Raw genomic sequence first — 23,904 nt, 5'->3', positions numbered from 1 at the left:
CCCACGAAGTGCAACGGGAGATGGCCCTGAAACGCGTAAGGAATGCAAGAGTTGAGAAATACATTGGCTGTGCCCCTTCCCCCTAGGAGCAGCTCTTCACCTCCACTGGATCGAAGGCTCAACCGCATCAGTCACAGTGCTGATTGCATTTAAAAGGGCGAACAAGTCCTGGAAGATGAGAAAACTCAACTGCATCCCTGGATTTCTCCCACTATAACAGTGGAAGAGGCTCTAGGGTTGTTACACACACAGTGACACTTACCATAGACTGCAGACCCTGAAGTCACAGCTATTCTCTTTCTAGCTGTACGGTAAAAGACAGGACTCTGCTCTGGATCCTTAATAGGCTAAAGATGCTTCCTGCAACCTCTCTCTCTGTGAAGTGGGGCTTAGAGGACCTGCAGTACCGATGTCTTCAGGGGAAGAGATTTGCATCAAGAACCAGCAGATGCATTACTTCGAGATTTTATTTTAATCTGACACATGATTTCAACACACCTTCACTACCAATCAAGCCTAGGCACGGTAGCCGGAGGAAGGAGCAAAGCCGCCAGGAATAGCTCGCACTTGAATAGCCAGCAATAGCCGCATGCTGAAAAGAGAGCCTGAAAGCTTCTGGTTGTATGGCTGTCGCCCAGGGACTATTCCTGGCCGAGACTGCAAAGCACCAACCTGAAAAGCATCCTAACTTCGCCTTCGGCAGCAAGTGGCTTTGGCAAATGGTGGTGGGAAACCAACGACCTCTTGTGCCACCCCTACAGAAGCCAGGAGCGCGGCAGGACTCGAGGAATGAAAGCTATCACGCTGCAGGAAGGAAGGAAAAAAGCTGCAGGTCTCACAGGGCGCTCAATGAGACATCACCTCCAGTGCGCGTTATCCTCCGCTCATCCTCAAAGCGAGATGGAGTCCAAACTAAATCCTTCTAAATTCCTGCTCAGGACTTTTGAATAAAGCAAGAGATGTTTTTCCTCTAAACAAATCTTTTGTTGTTGTTGTTGAAGGAAAGCCAAAAAGCCCAGCGACAGCCAAACACAAGAGACAAGGTGTTCCCAGACCCTTTGTAAAGCACAGAAGTCCCTCTGGGAGAAGAGGGCTGAGTTCGATACTTAACCTGGCTATACAGCGGATTTTCAGTCAGTTCTAGAGAGGGGCTTGCTCTACACATGTTTATTTTCCTCCTTTGTTAGTTTACAACTCGAATTAGCTTTAATAGACAGCGGGATGTTGATTTTAAGACCGGGATAGCAGGGCAAATCATCTGCTGATATAAACGTGCAACGCCAGCAGGTCTTTAAATCCAGCTGGATGGAGAATACGGCTCATTGAAACGCTTGCATTGGTTCCTCTCACTTGTAACAACATGGCACAGCCTTCCACCCCCCTGCATTTACTTGACTGTGCACAAGATTTGCTTATTTTTTAAGTTAACAGTTGTCAAAATAGCAGAGCTGCCCTTCCTCCGTGTACATTTTGTACAGGAACATTTAGATCTCTCCTTTATAAAAGTGAAGATTACCAGGAAACAAAAACAATTGCAACCCCGACCCCAGCCACCCCACCCAACACAGAGTTTAATTGTTCCCGTTACTCTCTGCCCTCTCCGTTTCCCTTAAACGCATCTCAGCAAACAGCTCGGCTTTTTGGATGGTCACTCACCTTTTGTTTTCCTATCCACCGCAACCGGCTTCTTCGTTTCTGCCGTAAGCAAGAGCTCGTAAGGGTGTTCCTCTTCCTCAGCTCCACTTCCCTTGCTCCTTCCTCGGGCAACAGAGGCCTAATGAAAAACGGCATAATGTAGCATTCCACAAAGCAATGCTATTTATCCCGGCAATAAGCACAAGGCCTCTTTATGCCACGGTTTAAGCAAGGAATTGGCAGAGGCGACACCTTCGCTGTGGAGCCTGATCCAAAATGTAGTAATCCCCCCCCCCTCTTTTTTTTTTTTTCCCCTAAAAAAAAAAACCAAAACCCAACCAAACCCCCCTTTATTTTCTAGTATTTGAGGTTGCTGACAGTTTTCTAGCACCGACCAACTGATTCACTGCGCAAGGTCTGCAGACAGCCTGGAGGGGGGAAAAGAGCTGAGACCGTTATTCCTGTTCATCCCAACTCAGGCTTACTGTTGCTATTGGAATTTGCACCGTCATTCACTATTTAGTTGCTGGCCCTATCAGGACATGGCTTAAAAAAACAAAACAAAAAAAGAAAAGCTCAAATCTCTGCCACCTTCTCAGAGGTCTCAGACGTGGCGTTTCTAACCTCGGGATGCACTGTGTATTGGGCTAAAGAGCCCTCAGGCAACACTATATAAACTCAGTTTAACCTCAGGATGTGCAGCAGTGACTGAGCTCATTTAAATCCCCAAAATTTGCTGATTTGAGCTCGTTTGTAGCACTGGCAGACCCTCCAGCGAGCTGCTCTGGAAAGCCACCATCTGTGTGCAGGAACACAGTCTTGATGCAGGATCCAAATGAGTCTTGCCACAGATTCGCACATGTTGGTCTACCTCACCGCCAAGGATGACAAGCATTCGACATCCTCAGAGAGCCACCAGTGCCATCCCAGTGCTAATGGGGCTAAACTGGCCTTCAAGGCACCCTGCCTGCACGGTCAGCTGCCTTCCAGCACCATCTCCTGGCCAGACGCTGGCAGGCTGATGCTGCCCTGGACCAGGAGCCATCTGTGCCTACAGCCAACCGCGGTGGGGTCAAACCCAAGCCAGAAAACAAGTGATGCCTCCCTGCTGCCAAGGGAGGGGAGGACAGGTCTGAACCAAACATCCCCCCAAGGAAGGCTCCCGTCCCGCTCACAGACTCCTGGAACTGCCACTGTCTAGACAGCGGGCTAAGCACCACCTCCAATTTCTTCCCTGAAGTGAAAGCATCAGAGTTGCTTCAAGGGCAAATAGGTACCTCATAGACTCATAGAATGGTTCAGGTTGGCAGGGACCCTTAAAGACCATCTAGTCCAACCCCCCTGCCATAAGGAGGGACATCTCCAACTCCATCAGGTTGCCCAGAGCCCCGTCCAACCTGACCTGAAACGTCTCCAGGGATGAGGCATCTCCCACCTCTGAGGGCAACCTGGGCCAGCGTTCCACCACCCTCATTGTGAAAAATGTCTTCCTTCTATCTAAATCTGCCCTCTTTTAGTTTCAAACCATTACCCCTCACAATGGACCCCGCTAAAAATTACCTACCCGACGGCAATCTAGCCAGGACCCCTGGAAGCTTGGAGGAGTCTTGGAAAGACACAGAGGAGTCAGCAGCACAGACAGGAGTCCTTCATCCCCGTGCTGTTGCTGCATGAGCCCAGCTGGCTTTTAAATCAACTTTCTCAATGGGAGGAAACGGGTCATGTCCAGCAAAGAAAGTATTTATTCTATCTGCTTCGAGCATGAGCTGTCAGGCGGACCTGCTCCTTTTCAGGTGAAAGAGCTCATAACGAGCAAATTAAAGAAAAAAAAACAAAAACCGACTTCTGACCAGATGGTGGCACAAAACCATCAGACTGTAACAGTAGGTAACAGGCTCTCACCAGAGATCTTGGAAAAATACTGCACAGCAGCAGCCTGTCATAACAGTTGTAGCCTGGACCTCAGGCCAGGCATTAGTACCCCCCGACGCCTCCCGCAGACGACGATTACTGTGCTGTCCTCTTCCAAACGCACCGACCGCGTGCGAAAGCAGCAGCTCCCTAGCAGCACGCAATTCCCAGCTTTTGCTCTGTACACTTTCGTGCATGCGTTTATAGGCCTGGCTACGCTTTATTTTCTCCATCTCTCACTCTTCCAAGCTTTAAAAGAGAGTCTCGGGTTGAAATTCCCTCAAAATGAGGACCATTGTTTGCCGGAGAACTGTGCTGGCTCTGTAGGCTCTGCAACCAGGAGTATCAAAATCATCAAATAAAACTTTCTTCTGATTCCTCTTTCATTTATTTATACACGTTGGGTAGCATATATAAAGATTCACTGTTAGCAAAGCCCAAAAATAAGCTGTCGTTAATAATGAGCACGCTCTTTCGAGCGTACTTAATCCCCAGCAGTGGACTTTGAAAGACTTTTTAAAGGGTAACTCATCTCGTTTCTCTCTCCTCCCCCACCAGAACTGCAGACCAAACTGCTGGAACCACCATGGCGCCTCGTCTTTTGTCTGCACTTCCCTTGCGGAGATGAGTAGTAAACAAATGCGACTGAAGTTTAATTTGACAACGCAGACTCTTATTCAGCTGCAAACCCAGAAGGTTTCTGCAGATAGCGAAAGGCGGCACTCAAGCACCTCCAAACAATCAGCTCTTTCGCCTGTTTGTACTAATGTTTTTCCATGATGAAAGTTAAAAGTTTCTTGTTTACGCACATCTGCTTTGACAGATAGCCCCATCTTGGCAATGGAATAAAAAGACTACTTTTGAAACTCGAGTTTGGCCCGACCCCAGGATATTAAATGACTGACTGTCCCGGCCCTAACGGGGGAGCAGATCTGGAGGATGGCAGATCAGGAGGCTGCAACGAGACGTTTACAGCATTCCCCAAGCGTATTCCTGTTCGCGCCTGCCCAACCCAGAGAGAACATGTACTGAGATGATAACTAACGGGCAAGAGTCAGAAAAGCACAGCACCCCAGAAGCAGCAAGCAAAGAAAAAGAATCAGACCCAAACCTGCCTCATCGGCACATCTCGAAGGTCATTTCCAGGCAGCGACACTCGCTGCCTGTATGTTATATCCACGGAACTGGTTGCAAATCAAGATCTCCCCAGCGAGTCACTTTGTGTACAGGTCTATTTGCCAGCGAGATTTCCTTTAATGGATCATGTTTCCAAAGCCCTTAATGGCAGGACAACCCAGCAGGTGTTTTATAATTAAATATGGCAAGATAACTCAGCAGGAGCAGTCAATGCACGTTTCCCTCCCTCGTGTTTATCGTCATGAACAAGTTCTGCTTTCCAATTATGCCGTGACCTTCTACCCAGCTCTCCTCTGCCCAGAGCTGGCCACGGGACTGGTTATCACACGTTGCAAAACCATTTTAACAGCAGCGGAGAGGTCAGTCCACCATTTCACATTCAATTTTACTGTTTATGCACTGTTTAGAGCTTTATTGTCTCTATAAAAAGTCAGTTCTATTAAAGTAAATAATGTTTACTCATGTCTCGTGGAGATTTGACACACTTCAGAAAACAGATCACATTTATGCCTTGTAGGAACTTCAGCAGATCACCACACCCGAAGCAAAGCATCTGGTGACCCGGAGTCTGTTCCACCAGCGAGAGGCAGAGCACACTCCGCTTCTTTTACACACCACCTACTGCCTTTGGAAAAGCAAGGAAATCCACACGATTTGGTTTTGCTTTGATGATTTTCCTGGGCGTCAGCAGAGCTTGCCAAGGCACATTTGTGGTTTCGCACACCCCCATGCAGAGGTCTCCCGGAGAGCCCTCGCATCTCAGGTTCACAGGCAGGTGAATAAAAATGAGCAACAGGAAGCCCAGGAGCAACAGTGCAGAAAAAGAGTGCTTTACTTTCATCAAAAAGCGGCTCACACGCATTGACCTCTGCAGAAGACAGATTCTCGGCTGAATTCAAGCCCCTGATCCCTGTTCACGTCAGCGGGACCCACAAGCCCACGCATCTCCTCCACAGCTGGAAGCTAAGAGGAAGTAGGAACTAACGGCCCTCTGGGTTTCACTCGCAAGTGAAGACGCATTTGGTGGGATCATTACAAGTGGGCAACAGTCCACATCGCAACGTGATTCAGAAAAATCTCTTCCTAAGGGAATTCTCAGCCAAGAATAGGAAAGTAAGGCTGAAGGTCAACGCAGAGGTGCCCTGGAAGAACCGGACAAAGGAAGTTCCCATGGCAAGCGACGGCAGCGATGCTGGAGCGAAAGAAAGCTTCCCATTCGCAACCTGACTTGCAAGGGAGTCGGCTCCTCCCAAATTATTAAAACTGTTCTTTAAACCACACTCCTATAAAACATCCCACACCAAGTCCCACGTACCTCGGAGGAAGCACCATGGCCTATCTTCTTCTCCACGTGCTGCTCCTCCTCTTCATCGGGCGGCGGCTTGGCAGGCGGGGGTGGACGTTCTCTCTGCGATTTAGAAGACCACTGTCAACTGCATTGTGTTAAAGCATGGCCCCTTCTGCTCCCACCAGCCCTACGTCCACACTGCTGTGAATGCAGCACGGTATGGACCTCCTCAAATTAATCTGAGTGGAGAAGTTCAGTCCTAACAGCACAGAGCTTGGCGATGGTTGCTGCCTTTCCTCCTCCTCCTCAGCAGGACACCTACTCGGGCAGAGAGCCCCTTCTGCAGAGTCTCTGTAGTGCGGTCCTGTGGATGGACCGCTAGTGAGGACACAGACCACCCGCTTCTGCTCCGCAGCGGCAATGCTGCACAAGGCCAGAGCAGACCCACGTGAGCACCAGCTACGCTTTCAGGAGAATAAAACTGCTCGGGTGGAAGGTGCTGTTTACTCAGGTTTATTGCTTCATTACTTAAGCCAGTTCGTTCTGACCCAGACTGGTAATCTCAGCATTACACAGTGAAGGTCAGTAACGACTCATGCAGATGGGTAGAAAGGGAAGACTCATCACTTGTGTCTTAACATGAATAAGTGATTCCAGAGGCACCTTTGAGAGTGAAGAACCCTAGAGATCAACAGACAATGCTGCACTGCATTCCTCAAATATCCCAAGATTGCCTGTGGGCAGTAAGAGCTGCGCTGCCTTGTCTCCACGCAGACAGAAACGGATCTCTCGGTCATCTCCTGCCCTGCAACAGCTCCATCTAATGGCAACGGGAAAAACGGCAGAGGCGAACCACTCTCGAAAAAAACTCAAGCGAGTTTGGGGAGAAGCTCCAGCGAGCTCCTGGAACACTCCTTCGTCTCCCTCCTCACTGCAGTTCAGCCTCTCATCTTTCCTTATTTGTGATACAGCTGAGCTCATTTCACATCAGACACTATTAACGCAGGACGGTATATAGCTGGATATAAGCCACCAAGATTTAGTTACCAACAGGACAGTGCATCTTGTACTGCATACGAGATGTGGCTGAAATGTCAGTCTTCTTAAGGTTTTGTCTCCTTTCTACTATATTTGCTAATAGAACAGGAAAAAGGATGCACCTCTCTGCAGAGAGGGGAAGCATGGTTACAGTACCACCAGCAGTTGAATTGCTCATTGCTGCTTTGCCTTTTGTCCGAACTACATCCATGGAGCAGGCGTTGTAAAACAAACCAGAAAACAAACCCCGAAGCTGACACAGCGCGCTCAGGCCAGCAGCCCACCCGCCCCATAGCAGTGTCGCCACCGATTGCTAAGGGAGCAGCGGATGCAACTAACAGAACGTGAGGAAGACTTCTCTGGAGACAGTTCCAGGAGCTTTGCATTGCCTTGTAAAGCCTTGAGTACCCTCTACAGATCTCTGCAAGTAATACACAAAACCTCATTTCTGCTGCCAACTAGTTTCCAGCAGTATATTCTTAAGGATAATTTCATAAGAGCCTTCTCTTGGGCAAAGCAGAGAGCAAGAGAGATGAGAAAAACCCTCCACACACAGTGTCCAAAGCTTTCTTCTAGACAAGAAGTTAATCCTTCAACTAAGTACAACGTCCTGACAAGCCAAAGCTCACAGGTACCGGTATCCAACCGCCAGAGTACAGAAGGATGCAACGCTCGGTGAAAGCCAGGCATGCCGAAGTGGCCACTCGTGGGCAACGCGACGGAGGGTACGTGAACATGCCAGTGACACAGGCGAGAGACCTGCCTGCTCTAATCAGTGTCAGGGACGGGTGTAAAGATTTCCTCCAGCTGGGGGACTGGCAGCCTGCTGCAAAATCATGAAAATGGAGGCGAGTTACCTATCCTCCTAAGGCAAGCAGAGATGAATGCACAAAGCTACGTACAGGCCTGACTCCTGCTGCTTTGAGTTAAAGCACTACAGTAGAACCCCCAGTCCCTCTTCTCTTTTCCCTCTCTAGTCCCAACCAGCAGCGAGTGGCAGGACGTCGCATTGTACAAAGCTTCATACGGGCTCTCCTCTTCTGGGTTCACATCAAAATCTATGATCAGTTCTGTAACTGCTTTCTCCACATCACCTGCGAGAGGAAGAGAGGCACAAATCCGTCATTCGGGGCGTCTGCCCTTGGAAGGTCAGCACTTGTAGGCAGACGGGTGCTAGTGACCGCCGCGCGGCATGGAAACCTACCCTGAGATATCCGGCACACGGGATCAGTGGCTGGAACAAGCGGTGCTTGAACGCTCTTCTCTGCAGCTTTGGCACTTTTCTTCCCAACGGTGTAATCTGCAACAAGGTGGGGCGACAGGGTCAGTTTATGTCAATCTGGTTTTTTACGTCCACTTCAGCATACGGTGTTTCCTCCCTCATGGATGGAAGGCGAACCGTCAGCTTATTAAATTTCCAAAAAATAACATAGTACATTATTAAAACTTGCAGCTCAGATCCCAAAATAGAAGCAGGCGGCCTCTTTAATCACATGCACAAGGTTAAGGATGGTTCTTTGAACTTTTACAGAGCCTTTAATCAGAAAGCTGCAAAGTTCCTGTACGGACACAACGTCACGGAGCAGATTACTTCATGCCGTAGACACAAGCTACGGCACCGAACAGAGATGCAGTCTGGTCTGCCGGAGTCATAAGACAGCAGAGAATGCAATTCTAGCTGCGGTCCCCTAACCACAGCAAAGCCAGAAACATTAAGCTTATGTCAATAAAGTCAGACAGTAACTTCTCCCGCAGCCAGCTCGCTTGCAGGAGCAATCTATCAGCATTTACCTGCAAGAACTTTAGTTTTAAAGCTCATCTTTGTCTTCAATTTCAGAATAGAGATAACACCTACCAGCCTCACAGGCAAAGCTTAATTAAAAGTCTGCAAAGTGCTTTGAACCTGTAAAGCCCTCAAATGCTAAGCATGAATAATGCACACCAGTTGCATACGCTTCTGATCTTTCTCCCCACAGCTGAGAGGAAATTGAGACAGCATAATTACAAGGTATGAATTTAGCTAAGATGCCACATTTCGTTCCCGAACTTGGACAGACACAAATGGGCCAACCTCCTTTATAAACCACAGGTAATCAAGGCCTTTTCTGTAAATCTCATCTCCAAAATCCATGCCCAAGCTTCACAGTGAAGTGAGGAGTAGGATGTCAGATCTGTGGATGGCTATTTGCCTACACAGACACATAAAGGGTAGTTAATCCAAACCCATTTCTAAAGCTATTACTTTGCATTCTGCTAGCAGATTTAGGCTATCCTTAATTTTAATTAACTTCTAAAGTAAGTTAAACAAAGCTCAATTAAGCCCATTTAAACTGTAAAAGTCACGCCACACTCCTTCAGCAAAGGAGCTAATCCTCTTAAATCCTCCTCCTGGAAACCCCCCTGAAAACATTTGGTCTGGAGACAGTTCACCCCAGTGTTTAAGCATCATTCCTTCCAACACCTGCGAGATTCTCATCAAGGGACCTGGCCTGAAGCTGCTTTGCTTTCAGCACTTTCCAGGACTACAGAACAAAATCCTGTACTTGCACTGGCACAATTATCACCCCAAACTTTTCCCTCCTGCCCCCACACAGAGCTACATCACTTACCTTCAATGAGAGCTGCTATGTGTTGGCTTTTCTGAGAAGGAAGCTCCCTCACAATATCCAGAGCTGTCAGGCCTCTGTTATCCTTTATGTTCACATCAATACCTACGGTAACAGGCGTGGAGAAGGCAAAAGCAAGAATATTTTCTGACTATGCGCAAACTCATCAAGTCAGATCTTACGTTTGTGATCATCACTGGGGGGAGCTAAAAACCGCTTTAGAGAAGCAGACCTAAAGCCAAACTCCAAGAGAAAACCTCTCCTATAACCCTTTCAAAGCTGGTTGGAGAAACATGCTGCCACTATAAAGGGTTTCCCGCAAGTTCTGGGTGAAGGGATCACCACGTCATTGCTTCAAAAGGGGATCATTCTCTCACCTGCAGCCAGCAATATTTGTACCACATCTGTCTTGCCAAACAAAGCAGCTTCGTGCAAAGCACTGCCTTTTTCAGTCTGCAAATTAAATGGAAAAATAGCATGAAGCTAGACAGTGGGGAATGGTGATGGAGGCATGTTTCAGAAGGTTACAGAAGCAATAAATACATGGCATCACATACAAAGTGTGGGCAACAATAACTACAACTGAGGACAGACTATCAGTATTATTACAATGCTGAGAATTTGGAATGGAAAATGGGGATGGTCTCTTGAGAGAGACATGCGGGCCCAGGTTAGAGACCAAGAAAGGACCTTCTACAGCTTAGCAAAGAGGTCATGTCCTGAAAAGGAGAGACAAGACCACCACAGACAAGCTACTGCTGTGAAAACAGCATATTCACAAGTGGTCGGAAGAGACAGAGTTTGCCTCCATCGCTATTAAGAGCTCATAGCACTGCAGAGCAGAACAGCTTACGTGAAAGGGCTTTTTTTTCTCCCTTCCAGGCTACGTGTCCGGGGCTCTCTGTGCAACAAGCAGGCGTGAAGCATGCACAGCACCGGAATCCCTCTGAGCAGCTTCTCAGAGCAACCAAGAGCTGAACAAACAGCCCAGAGGAAAACAAAGCCATCGCTCGTCTTTCATAAGCAATGCCCCTGGCAGGAGGGTTAGGTGGAGCTCTCGGTATCCCGACTACAGGGATTCTTCGTCCCCCGGCAATCAGACCAGCTCTCCACACACAGACACAGTAGATACCTGATAATTGCTATCCATGCCAGCATCCAGGAGGACGTGGACTACAGTTTTGTGACCGTTCCTAGCCGCCAAGTGCAGGGGAGTGTGTTTCTTAGTGTTGCAGCTTAGAAGATTGGGGTGAGCGTTCAAGAGCATCTTCACGACTTCCAGCCTCCCATAGAGCGCGGCCAGGTCCAGAGGAGTCTCAAACTTGTTGTTGCGCATGGTGGGGTCGGTCAACTCCTCCAGCAGGACCTTCACCACCTCTGTGTGGCCATACTGAGCGGCGCAGTGCAGCGCCGTCTCGTTGTCGTTGTTCTGGGGGGGGGTCACAAACGACAGCGCGTCAGAACGGGGGAGAACAGAGCTGGTCCGTGCCTCGCTCAAACCATTGAAGTTTAAATGCAAAAACAAGACAAAAAAGCAGTCGGGAAGCAGAGAGCTCAGTTTGAAACAGAGCCTGGAGCAATGTTTTCACCATCTCATTAGCCATTTACCGGACACAGCCATCCCCTCGTGAGCTCAACTACCAACCCGCCCAATAAAAGCTTCAAAAACATTCAGAACAATAAGCTTTACTCCGATATGGGAAATCTGCTCCACGGGAAATAGGTGCTCTACATGGAATACCCTGCTTTGAAGGCACTGGGGTCAAAAATCAAGGGACCGCGCTAAAGTTTAAGGGATTTTCAAGCTATATCCGGATTCCCATTAATTCTGCTAGCACCTGGGGAAGGCAGCCTGTTAGTTGTTAGCAGCATCCCACACTTCGGGGTGCCACAAAAATAAAAGGCCGCAACGTACGACAGGCAAACCGCAGTAGGAATTCTATCTGCTGTAGCTTAATCGTCATCATTTTAGATTTAAACTTCAATTGTTTCAAATCCTACTTATCCTGATTATAACAGTCATTCCACCTTTGCAACTCTGAAGCTCGCAAGCTGGCCGGTTTAGAGAGAGGGTGCATTGAGTTACATGCAGTTTGTGAATTAGGAAGCAGTGCAATTAGATCACTTGGCTAACGAGCCCTTGTAGTCAAGGTCTCGGGTCAACTGAGGGAAGAGTTTTCCAAGGGACAAGAGAACACCTCCACAGTGAAAGCCAGATCCAATTAACGCGTGCAGCATCTGTCAGGTTAAAAATCAGTAATGCAAAGCACGGAAAGACAAGCAGCCTAACACACCGCACTTGCAGGTGCAAAATAGGAACATTGCCAGATGTGAAAGAGCCTTTCCTAAAACCAAATTCACCTCAAGTTTCTAGTTTTACTACTGTGTGTTATAGACAGAGGGATTTCTGTTAAATCACTTCAGAAACAAATACTTATCTAACGATTTGACCCAAAAAACTTCAGTACAAACTGTTATTTGCTTAAATTTTAGCTGAAAGAATCATCATTGAATTTGTCATTTTAACATTTCCCGCTAAAAAAAAAACCCAACGGAGAACGTAGTTGTCTTGATGGAGTCGGAAGTACTACTTTAGAAACTGAATTTGATCAAAGTACCTTCCTTTCTGCTTTGAGAGCGCATGCGCTTTTTTTGGATACCAGCTTGTAGGAGCAGTCAATATTTTGCACCATTTCACAACCACGCTGCAGAACTTGCTCTGTTGTACAAGCGCTTTAATCCTATTAACGTGTTAAGTCATTCTAGGGATTACAGGAGTCATGCAGGCAAACTCCCCTTTGTTTTTTATCTGGTATTTGCATCATTTTTCAGCCACGTGAAAAGCATGAGGGAAGTGAGGAGTTCTGGAGAAGCTCTGCAGCCGCAATTTGTATAAAAGCAAAGACTACCGAGGCAGGGAGCAGCAACAGCCGCATGCAGAAGTGAGATATTTCAGAAGGTAAGGAAAGCACGGCATCACTGTTAGCACCGAAGTTCCAAGTCAAACAACAGGCTCTACACTTGGAGTGGCAGAGGCAGCCATGGTGAAGGATGGCACATACAAGTGGACAGAAGTTACTGGAGAATAAAGAAGTCTGCACATAAAATACACATACGGAGTGAGAAGGGGAGAGAATAGAGAACTACAGAGATAACACCTATCAATCAGCTTAAACTGCTGGTCTCGAGGCATTTAAAAGGTTGGTAAATCGCATTATTCTCCTTTGACAGGGAAGGGAACCCGGGTACCGGCGAGCCCGTGATGCAGCAGACCGAGGCCCTCCGCCTGCCCCACGGCACAAGGGGCGCTCACGGCCAGTTTCCGCAGAAAGAGCGGGTGACGCCAGTCCCTCCGGAGCAGCGGGGATCGGCCAAAGAGCCATGGAGGGCAGGCACTGCTCACGCCACGCTGGCCATGGCCACCGGGGATTTCCACTGCCTGACTGTCCCCCTCTCATCCCTCCCTGGCACAGAGACCGCATCCCTCAAGGGCAGCAACTCCAAACACCTGCCTGACGGCTCAGAAATGGGAACACAGCATCCTTTAATAGTGTAATTGTTGAAGACTTCCCCCATTTTCGCTGCAATTTAGTCTCATTTCCCTTAAGCAGGTCAGGGCTCTGATGCTTGGGATGAAATCCCCAGACTTTCCTCCTGCAACAGACGTCACCAGGTGGTAAAACTCCCCTGAATCATTACAGCAAGTCTTTCCCCAGCGCAGACTGCACACTGGAAACTCCCCCTACTGCATAAGTCTGTATTGCCTTCATTTTGGGAGAGTTTGGGGCAGCCAAAAATGCTAGAGCTGTTCCAGGCAAGGGAGTTTGCCTCCCTTCCCCGCATCGCCTCTCCAAGCACAAACCAGAGCAGAGCCTGAACAATGAGCACAAGCGCTCAGACATACGTATTTATCGGAGACGGAAAAATTCCTTTCCAGCAGCCAGAAGGCATAGGGATTCAAATTTCAAAACTTCTTCTTAGAAAAATAGAGCACTCAACAGGGCCCAGGGGCTGCATTCTTGCAGGAATCCTAGCATCCCCCTGGTTCACAGCTGGGAGTGAGAAGCTGGGCTCGTACGATGCCCGCCTACAGACCACAAAACGGGAACGCAAGCAGAAATGCTTCTGCTTTCATATGGGCTCCATCCAATTTTTCAAGCCCTGGTAACTACATACCACATACCATCGCCCTTATGCTCCTCCATCAGACGCTAAAAGGGAGAACCTACAACCCATAAAAGTATATCTGTCTGCACCCCTGTTCCTAACACACTGCAAGAGGGCTTCCATCAAAGAGTCTTGGTTTAAATAAGGGAAAGTTTTCTAACTTCCTAAAGTGCAAAGATTTGAACGGTTGAATAAACTGCCACAGAGACTATAGAGCTGTCCCTCTCTGACGCTGCTGAGAAGCTGCCCGACAAACACTGGTCCAGAACGGTTTAGGTAGACCTGACCCTGCCCCGGGGCTGGGGAAAGAGGCTACATGACCCTTCGGTCCCATCCAACCTATTTCTAAGATTCCTTTGCAGGACTTTTGGCAGTGCATGCATGTCTAACGGAGGCGTGTGCTTTTAAAAACCTGCTGGTTTGCTGCTCCAGTGACACGTCTGACCCTAAAGCACAGAACAGGGATGTCCCATTGGGATGCGCTCCACAAAGTTTCAGTTAAAGGCAGGCCGGAAGGAAAGAGGGAAAAAAAAAAAATACATTAAGCAAAATCCAAACTTCCCCAGGAGGTGCCACCCAATGCACATCGCAACCTGGGGCGCACAGCAGGTCGGGAGAGTTGGCTGGAGCTGCCCGGGCAGCTGTACCCTCTCCTTCCCTCCCTTTGCAGCACACGATTTCCATCACGGCACTGCCAGGAGCAGAGTAAAGACGAAGCAGCGCCCTTCCTTCCTACAGGTGCCCGACAATGCCAAACGCATTTCAGAGACAAAAGAACCGACCCCAATCCCCGTATGTCCAACAAGCTTTCGGGAGCTCTGCGGGTGGGTTCGCTGCCCGGTTTCATTTGCAGACTCCAGATGGTTCGCTTCCACTTTTCTCAGCAGCCCATTTAGATTTATAGCACTTTAAACCCAATCTGCATGACTCATTTGCTTCCAATTAAAAAAGACAAAGGTAGTTTGTGCAGTGCACAAACCTGAGCTGTGTGACAGCTTTTTCGACTTCGGCTTTGCTCAACTGGTTGGTTCAAAATACAAATTAAATAACCCAATTCAAGGAGTTACTGAAGCAAAGTTGCTGCTCCATCTCTTAACTGGGCTTCTACTATTTGCTTTTCAGAAGTCCTTCAGGCCTGTAAGAGACATATTGCAGAAAACTCCGATTGCACAAAAGATGTTGAAAAGGGGCATAAAAAGAAGTTTTTGACTATTTCCTTAACTCTTAGGAGAGCGAGAAGCTTCTGGCTTTCTTATCTCTTCCTCAACAGGATATTAAATTGTAGTTCAGCCTTATATAAAGGCTTTCCCCCCTCTTCTGAATATCCCAAACCGTTTGGAAAGATGAAACACCTCAACTTCAATCGTTTCTGTATGACATCCCACCCTGCAGGGGAGCAGAGAAGCTGGAAGCACCAACTAAGCAAGAACTCTCACACTTTCCACCTGGGGTTTCTGCGGTTCTCCCTCCTGCAGCCAGGCTGGTGAGAACACATCAGGGTTTGCACGACAGGTACGATTCCACATGCCCTTCATCAAACCTGGTCGGAACTTGTGATGAACCTCACAGGTTGTGTATAAGCTACATTTCTCTCCTTAAAACCAAGGCAAAGAGTTCAAAAACCTCTAGCCCTGTTCTCCAGAGTGCTACAGCCACCTCGAAAACTGAACTGAGAGTTCAAAATAACGCACTTGTCAAAAATATAAAATCCAAAATAGAACATTCATAAATAAAAATGCACAAGAAAGGGAGCTCACTGCATATTTCATCTTTATATTCCTTCTTCATTCATCATTTCAATGCTGGAGCGTGTAAGAATTCACTCAGTTACTGACAACGTTTTAGAAAGCTCCTTTCAGGCAACTCAACTGCTCGACTATGATGTTGCCACAGAAGACGTTTGATGCTGTAAAATCCCCATCTGGATTTTTGTAAAAATCACCGATACGGATGAGCTTCATGTAAATGTATTTGTGCTTAAAGAGGTATGCACTGGAGTATTTCCTGAAATAGAAGTCTGCAAAAACAAACGTAACTCCCGGCGGTTAGCAAGCTCAGGAATTCCGAACGTGTGTTTTCAAGGTACTGCAGATCAAGCAGAGTGAAAGTTTTAACTAAACTTTGAGTGACGGAGATCTGCCATGGATGGCTGGATCCAAAATAATTGTCTGGAAGCAAGAGCGGCGTGGCGGCTGAGAGCAGAAGTATCCCATGATAAATCAGCAGACTATTATGCCGTCCCTGGCCTGCAGCTTCACTAGAAATAAAAATGAAAAACGGTGTTTGAGAAAACACCACTGGGAACTTGATCTGCTTCCCCAGTCGCTCAGCCTCAGCGCATCGTAAGCGCTGATGTCATGCCTTTTGTAGCTCACGAACAACTAAAAGCCAGAGAGGAGCAAAACAGGCAAGAGAAGAGGAACAGAAGACTAGGGCTGAAGGGTCAGACGACACAACAGACTTAACATCAAAAAAGAGAGACTGATGCAATAAGCAGGACATGAAGGACTTGGGAAGGGAGGCGTGAACGTTACTGCCTTCCCTTCTCCCCCCCACCACCAAAAGTATTAACTGTCCATCCAAATGACAAATACATTATGCATTTTGTAGGAGAAAAGGCATGAGAATCCACTCCAAACAGCCCACAGAGAAAATGCATCCATGTTTAAGCAGGAAAAAAAAAATTCCTTCTCTTTGCATTTATCAGCAACATTAGCACATGAAACAAAACCTGAAGCGTTTTAATTGAAATAACGTTACCTTTTGGAAGTCATCCAGCCAAATCAAGCAAACTGACCATCACCGTGAGTCCTACAAGGCTAAGCAATGAAGGAGCCCCCGGGTAAGGAAGGAAAAGCTTCCCTTAAATTACGTTTCTATAACTGCTTTGAAGAAAGAAACCCACAGTAAATAAATGGTCGCATTTTACTTCTCCCCAAGCAGCTGCAAACGGAACGGGTATTATTGCAACTGGATGACATTGCACCTGGAAGCACGCGAGTGCAGCTTGGAGTAATGATGCAGTGGAATGCTGACAGCAAAGTACACACCTTGGCATTGATATATGGGTCAAAGGGGCCGTACTTTTTGAGTTCTTTGATCTCAAGAGCATTCTACAAAAAGGAAGAGGAAAAAGAAAAAAAAAAATGTGATAATGAAATGGGTGAGATATAGCAACAAAGCAATGGGTGACTCCCAAGGGGTGGAAATGACAGAACACAGCATCTTGTTCCAGTCAAAGCTATTAACAGCAGAAGCCATTCCAGCTGCCGATTCCTGTAACCCGAACCGCTGTGCGTTTCATTTACAAGACTCCAAACACAAGCAGCACAGGCTGTTCAGCTGACTGTTCTCATGTAAAAAGGCTCCTACTAAACAGACATTAATGAAACATTACCTGGAAGGATTACACTAAGCTTTTAATCTTTTGCAAAGGTTTCCCCTGTACCTGTCCTACTCAGAGCAGAACCCTTTACTGGTTCAGGGCCCTCAGTCAATTCTTATCAGATTGATTGTAAACAGCCAGCTGCACTTCCCAAATCTACTGCAACAGACTGACCGCCTGCAGCTGTGCCTGAAGACATTATTAACCGCAGCCCCAAACTGGAAAACTATCAAAGACATTAAACCACGCACTTTTAGTTAGTTCTGCTCAATTGAGGAGTGGTAGTGAATAGCACTACCACTGGTTTTTTTTCATTTTGTGATGCTTTAGAAGCAACAGTTGAGCCTTGGAGCAGCCCGGTGCACCACGTTACACTGTGCATCTCTTACACCGAGGAACAGAAAACTTAAGCATGGCACTTCGGTCCCCACAAAGTACAGCTGGAAGCAGGATTAGGACTCCTAAACCCAACTCCGAAGGGGGTTTGCTCCTCAGCTTCTGAAAATTCTACGCTGCAGATCAAAATTAAACAGCAGAAACTCACAGTTCCCGGCTGCTCATCTTGACTTTGGCAGATTTTGCTAAACTTGAGCCATGAGTATCTGACCGACCTGTGAATTGACTTCTGAATGAATATACATTTTTAGCCTTGTGGTACAAAGACAAACTTATTTTGGTTTACTCCTCTCCTCCTGGATGAAAACCTGGGTGGTTTAGGAGTTGATTCACAGGGACATTAGACATTCCTGCCTCGGGGACAGGGCAACCAAGGGCTATTGTAGCTTTAACCATCTGATTTGGATCTGTTACTGCACTTCTGCCCAACTGCGCTCAGCCATACGTGGTGCTGTAACGCCACTCAGCTGGCTTCATCCAGTAAACCAGTTCCCTTATCCAAAACTCTTAACACAAAAGAAATATTTGGGTCTTCCAGAGGCAGCATTTCAGAAGCTCACTGGAACTGTAAGATACCTGCTGACTTCCAGTGGGAAGTTACATGGGAGCCAGCCCTCCGAGGTGGACACAGCAGCCCCTGGACAGAACAGCTGACTCGTACCAATCCATCCCTCTGCATCCCAGACCAAAAACTATCAGCTTGACAAAGGGAAGAAATCCACCAGATTTTTTTTTCTTGCCCGATTGAGAAAATAATTCTTTAAGATTAAGCTAGGGATTTATCTGGGGGCAAACAGGTTTAAAATGATCTTACAACTTACAAATTAGTTAACTGGAGCAAGTGCTAGAGACAAGCCAGGAGAGTAGCTAAGAGAGCATGGCCAAACAAAGACTAAACAAAGCTGCTTTGATGAGTTCCCAAAGAATGGAGCCAATGTATCCTTTGACAGAACTAGACACCTTCTCAGCTATCCAGCAACTGAAAGGAAAAACTATGGGTTAGTTTCAGAAGCCCAGTGTGAAAGCAGGAGACCCCTGCTAGGCATTGAGTGGTTCTCCTATTTATGTATCTCTATATAAACGTGTGTATCTTACTCAACCACGAACTCAGAACTGGAGGTATTTGCTTTAGGCACTGCCCTTCTTATCCCATTAGCAAGAAGGACTTTATCACAAGCAGTACTAGTTTGGGAGGGGTCACGAGTCAGCTGAAGTAGTCTCTCTCCATCCCAGGGAAGTGATTCAACGATATATTAGAGAAAAATAGGCAGACCTGCTCGTTCACTTTAGTATGCGAAGGTCCCTGGTGGATGAGGAGCTTCACTATGTCTGCATCTCCTTTCCAAGCTGCCAGGTGGAGGGGGTAACAGCCTTTACAGTCTGCTACGTTGGTTAGCGCGTCGTTCCTCAGCAGAACTTCCACCACATCCCTGCAAGAGAAGGAAACTGGAGTCCATACAATATTCAGTCCTTGTTTCACAGCTTACATTCTGCAGGAAGTATTTTACAAAAAGTTAATCTGAAAAGGAGTACTTCAGAGATCCTCTCAAAATGTGATTTTAAAGTGTTCCTATTAAACACTGCCCACGGAAAAAAAACCAAAACCAAAGCAAGACTGCTGAGATGAGCTCAGGAAAGATCAGTGTTACCTTTGTAGTAATGGAGCTGAATTGGGACTGAAGTCATCCATAAACCACTCTGGTGAAAAGTGACCCGCACCACCACAATAAAAGACAAATAAAGATTTTAACTCTGTTCAATTTCTCAGTGTCTTAAGTAGCAATGAACAGTACAAGATTGACCACGCTGAAGACTGGAGTTACTTAAAAATGTAACGTGCACAAAAGCAAATTTGAAGTGGTGCAGGCACAGCAACACGTGGGACACCAGACAGACTGCAGAGGACTGTTACTGGAGAAGCCACCTTTAATATGTTGTTCTACCTTATCCAAATTGCTTATAAAGAAAAGGGTGGTCGAAAGCTTCAGCATATCACCAATTTTTTTTTAAGAGATGTACGATCACGCTGTGCAGCCGCCAGTGCCTCTACAGCTTCACTGCACTGATGTTCTTCACTTTTTGTCCTGAAGATGGTGTAGTGTTGCACCATCGCCACATTTTCAGTGGCAACAGCATCAGGCTGGTGAATGAATTACACAGAAACCGTGGCTTGTAAAGCACATAGTATCCCCTATGATCAAAGGCATTATAAGATGACTCACTTATGACCATTCAAAGCAGCATGGTGCAGTGGAGTGTATCCAGTACTGTCAACGCAGTTCACATTTGGCCCTCTCCAGATGCTGCAAGACAGAAAACGTACAGGGAACACTTAGGCATACACCAAACAGACGGACAGCGGGTAAGGACAAGTTTCAGCAGAGTTCTCACACCAAGTTGGTTATCTGGAAGCGAACCAGTGGCTGGAGAGCTGTGGTTAAGAGCAGTAATACAGAGAACAGGCGGCACAGCACTGCGCTGAGCAGAGGGGTTAGTGTCACCAAGCACACGGCCGGTACAGGGATCCACCACTCGAAGCTTTATCAGACCATCTGGGTTTTAAGTCAGAGCTCCCATGTTCTCCTGCTACCAGACATCTTTCAGCCATAAACGCGCTTGGCAAAAAGCTTCTTCAGAGGAACATGTGTCTATTAAAGTTAACCGCAAGAGACATTAAAGCATCGACCCACCGCTAATTCACACCCCGCTGAAGAATTTTGATGGGTCTGGGAAACCCTCTTCCCTCCACGGCAAGAATCACTAGGGGTGTCAGTCAAAGGCTGTGGGATACAGAGCCTGCTGTGGGTCACCCGTGTGATTCCACGCTGACTTCTCACTGTCCAAAAATCATTTCCATCTGACAGCTGTTGGCAGTCTATATGGACGAGTAGGTGGTCTCCAAGCACTTCTGAGAACATTCTTAACTTCCCTCCCTCGTTCAGAAGTCAAAGACCAAGGATGTAAGGATTAACCCTATAGAGGATTATTCTTCCCTCTAACCCCTGCAAGGTGTCCTATTTAAAACAGTGGAGAAACGCGTGTGTAAGAAGCTGTCACTGCTCCTGAGCTTGCTGTCACAGGAGCTCGGTTTCTACTGCCATCCCTCGCCAGTGCCACCACCCTCTCCCACAGAGGGCACGTGAACTCAAATCAATACGTTCTTATAAGCAAATTGAAACCGTTCACCTTTCCTGAAGATGGCCCTATCCATCACAGCATCCCAGACTGGTGAGGGTGGGAAGGGCCCTCTGGAGCTCCCCCATCCCACCCCCCGCCAGAGCAGGGGCACCTCCAGCAGTGGCACAGGACGGCGTCCAGGCGGGTTTGGGATGGCTCCAGAGGGGGAGACTCCCCCACCTCTCTGGGCAGCCTGTGCCACTGCTCTGCCGCCCTCACAGCAGAGAAGGCCCTCCTCAGGTGGAGATGGAACTGCCTCTGGTCACCTTTGTGCCCGTTCCCTCTTGTCCTGTCACTGGGCACCACTGGAACAGACTGTTCCCATCCCCCCGGCACCTCCCTTGAAGGATTGATCAGCGTTGATGAGATCCCCCTCAGTCTTCTCTTCTCCAGACTGAACAGCCCCACGTCCCTCAGCCTTTCCTCGTAAGAGAGATGCTCCAGTCCCCTCAGCATCTCCGTAGCCCTTTGCTGGCCCCTCTCCAGCAGTTCCCAGTCCTTCTTGACCCGGGGAGCCCCGAACTGGACACAGTGCTCCAGATGGGGCCTCACCGGGGCAGAGCAGAGGGGGAGGATGACCTCCCTCCACCTGCTGGCCACACTCTGCTTGATGCCCCCCAGGATGCCATTGGCCTTCTTGGCCACCGGGGCACATTGCTGGCTCCTGGGCATCCTGTTGGCCACCAGGACTCCCAGGTCCCCTCCCACCGAGCTGCTCTCCAGCAGGTCAGCCCCCAACCTGTACTGGTGCACGGGGTTATTCCTCCCCAGATGCAGTACCCTACACTCGCCCGTGTTGAAATTCATGAGGTTTCTCTCTGCCCAACTCTCCAGCCTGTCCAGGTCTCGCTGTACGGCGGCACAGCCTTCTGGTGTGTCAGCCACTTCTCCCAGTTTTGTGTCATCAGCAAACTCTATCCCTTCATCCAGATCATTGATGAATACATCGAACAGGACTGGACCCAGTCCTGACCCCTGAGGGACACCACTTGTTACTGACCTCCAGCCAGACTCTGCACCACATGACAACCCGTCACTCCTCGTACGCTGGCCTGCTTTAAACTTAATGGTTTCAAAAATCAGACAGGATTTATTATAAGCCTAGACAATCACGCTTTTGCTAATACACTGCATTTTCCTGCATCGTTTTCTCTAACCAGGGGTAGAACTTCACAGCACCCTCTAATCCCCAATTTAATTAGTTTAAAATAAAGTTGCTCTTTATGAAGTAGGCCTTTCCTCATCATTTCATTTCCTCCCCAGCATGTAATCGCGACGACTCATTGCACGATGCAGAGGCAGCCCGAGCAGTAACTGGGTTTTCCAAAATAACACCCATTACTAGAGGGCTCCTGGCCAGAAAAAACTCTATACCACAGTGTATAAAAGCAGCAGGAAAGGCACCAAACCAACGGGAATCTCGTGCAGACCAAGTGGAGATTCAGAAGTAAACTAAGCAGCACACTTGCGCTCAAGCACATTTCAGGTGGGATCGAGGAACACGCTCTGAAATGGAAAGTCTCCCCCCTCCGAGGGACTCCTGATCTGGCAGAGCATTATAAAAGGCTTTGAGTCCCGAGAGAGACAGGAGCATCACTAGAGCAGGGGCAGCTACGGGGAAACTTCATCCAAGCGGAGAGGGCAGTAAGCCACAAAATGCAATTTGCACAGGATCAGAAGGCTCATCCAGAGGCATTCCCACACACCGCCCCGCGCTTCAGAAGCTGACAGCAAACCAATGCACGCATGCGACACTTTTCAACTGCTACTTCCATCATTCGCAGGATAATGGCTTAAACTATGTCCAGAAGATATGTGAGACACCAAAAAAACCTCTCGGATCAAGTCCAGGAGATGCTCTACCCCATCTAGCTGCACCAGTCCTGAAGTATGAAGGGGACCTGAGTAATTCCCAGGCTCTGGTTTATTTTTGGCAGTGGGTTCACGCAGTGTGGTTGCCCAAATAATTTATTGCTGGATTTAAAGTGGCAATTAATGGTTATAACTAGTGCCAGAAAGACTTGCGTGTAGTCTAGAGCGGTTATCAACACTGCGCCTGCGCATCCCCTTGCACAGGCTGCTAACCTGACCAAAACCAGAGCGTCCAGTGGTTTTGCACATTAAAGAGAGCCGTGTTTTGACGCTGAGCTCAAAAAGCTTCAGGGTGTACGTATGAAAACAGCAGCAGCATTGAAAACAAATATTTCTTTCAGCTGAAGTTATGAAGCAAGGAAAAGCAAAGTTAGTGGTGTAATGGGCATAAACCAAGTCACTCGCTCAAAGCGACCCACCCGGCCGGCAGCAAGACCGGGGACCGGAGCCCGGGATCCATCTCCACCAGAACATGGTCTGGCGAGAGAGAACATGGTCTCCCTGTGAGAAAACACTTCTATAAACTTCCTTAGAAATTTTCTGCTTAATGCTTTAGAGGAAAATGCAAAGTTGACTCAAGGGACTCGGCGGAAGAGACAAGCTGGAGGCCAAGGTGGAGCTGGTTCAACAGCGAGCGCTGGGTATGGCAGAAATCAACTGCTAAGATCGTAAGATATTTAAAAAAAAAAAAATCATTAAAAAAAATCTGCTGTGTCCTTTCCTCCCCCTTGCCCTTTTACTCTTGCGAATAAAGAAAGCTTTTATCAAAGAAAGGTCAAATCACCCAGAAGTTCAGACTGAAAGGATCCAAGAAGAGAACTATTTATATTTAGATGTGAGGACTGAAGTGATCAGTCTCTTCCCTCCTCTTCCTCTCCAGCTCTGCTAGAAAGGCCATACAATTCTTCCGAGTTAACAGAAACCAAATCTTTCACCCCATTTTTATTTATGCACTGCATAGCATTAAAGTGACACACTAAGATAAGATCCCAACCTTCTCATGGTAGATCTAAACACAGGAAAATAACTCCATGATGGTCCACGGAAACTAGGAGTCGGAAAAACACTACCATGGTACTTCTGAAAGACACTGCAATTCCTCCAGAGCACTATTTGCTGTGCCTGATGCATCTGATCTGAATGACATCTCAGGCAAAATCCATAGGAACTGTGGTAGAACTACGGGAAACAAAGCCCAGGCTCTAATCCCAAATATTAGGAAAACCCCCTCAGACGACTTGGGGAGGAGGTGGGCTCTCTGGGATTAAAATTAGATCTTCTGAAGTGAGGAG

General features: G+C 47.7%; 1 protein-coding gene across 1 annotated transcript in view; it reads right to left on the bottom strand.

Moving 5' to 3' along the window:
* The window catches only part of ANKS1A (ankyrin repeat and sterile alpha motif domain containing 1A), an 88,788-nt gene that overhangs the window by 60,559 nt on the left and 4,325 nt on the right, over window positions 1–23,904 (bottom strand). Inside the window, 11 exon segments of the mRNA XM_009888323.1 lie at window positions 1,657–1,754; window positions 5,985–6,091; window positions 7,912–7,977; window positions 7,979–8,103; window positions 8,214–8,309; window positions 9,619–9,720; window positions 9,993–10,068; window positions 10,748–11,044; window positions 16,833–16,895; window positions 18,837–18,993; window positions 19,786–19,866. Coding sequence (XP_009886625.1) covers window positions 1,657–1,754; window positions 5,985–6,091; window positions 7,912–7,977; window positions 7,979–8,103; window positions 8,214–8,309; window positions 9,619–9,720; window positions 9,993–10,068; window positions 10,748–11,044; window positions 16,833–16,895; window positions 18,837–18,993; window positions 19,786–19,866 — 1,268 coding nt within the window.

The sequence above is a fragment of the Charadrius vociferus genome, unplaced genomic scaffold (assembly GCF_000708025.1).
Source record: "Charadrius vociferus isolate BGI_N301 unplaced genomic scaffold, ASM70802v2 scaffold266, whole genome shotgun sequence".
Lineage (NCBI taxonomy): Eukaryota > Metazoa > Chordata > Aves > Charadriiformes > Charadriidae > Charadrius > Charadrius vociferus.
The sequence above is the reverse complement of the archived record's forward strand: the minus strand, read 5'-3'. Positions and strand labels throughout refer to the sequence as shown.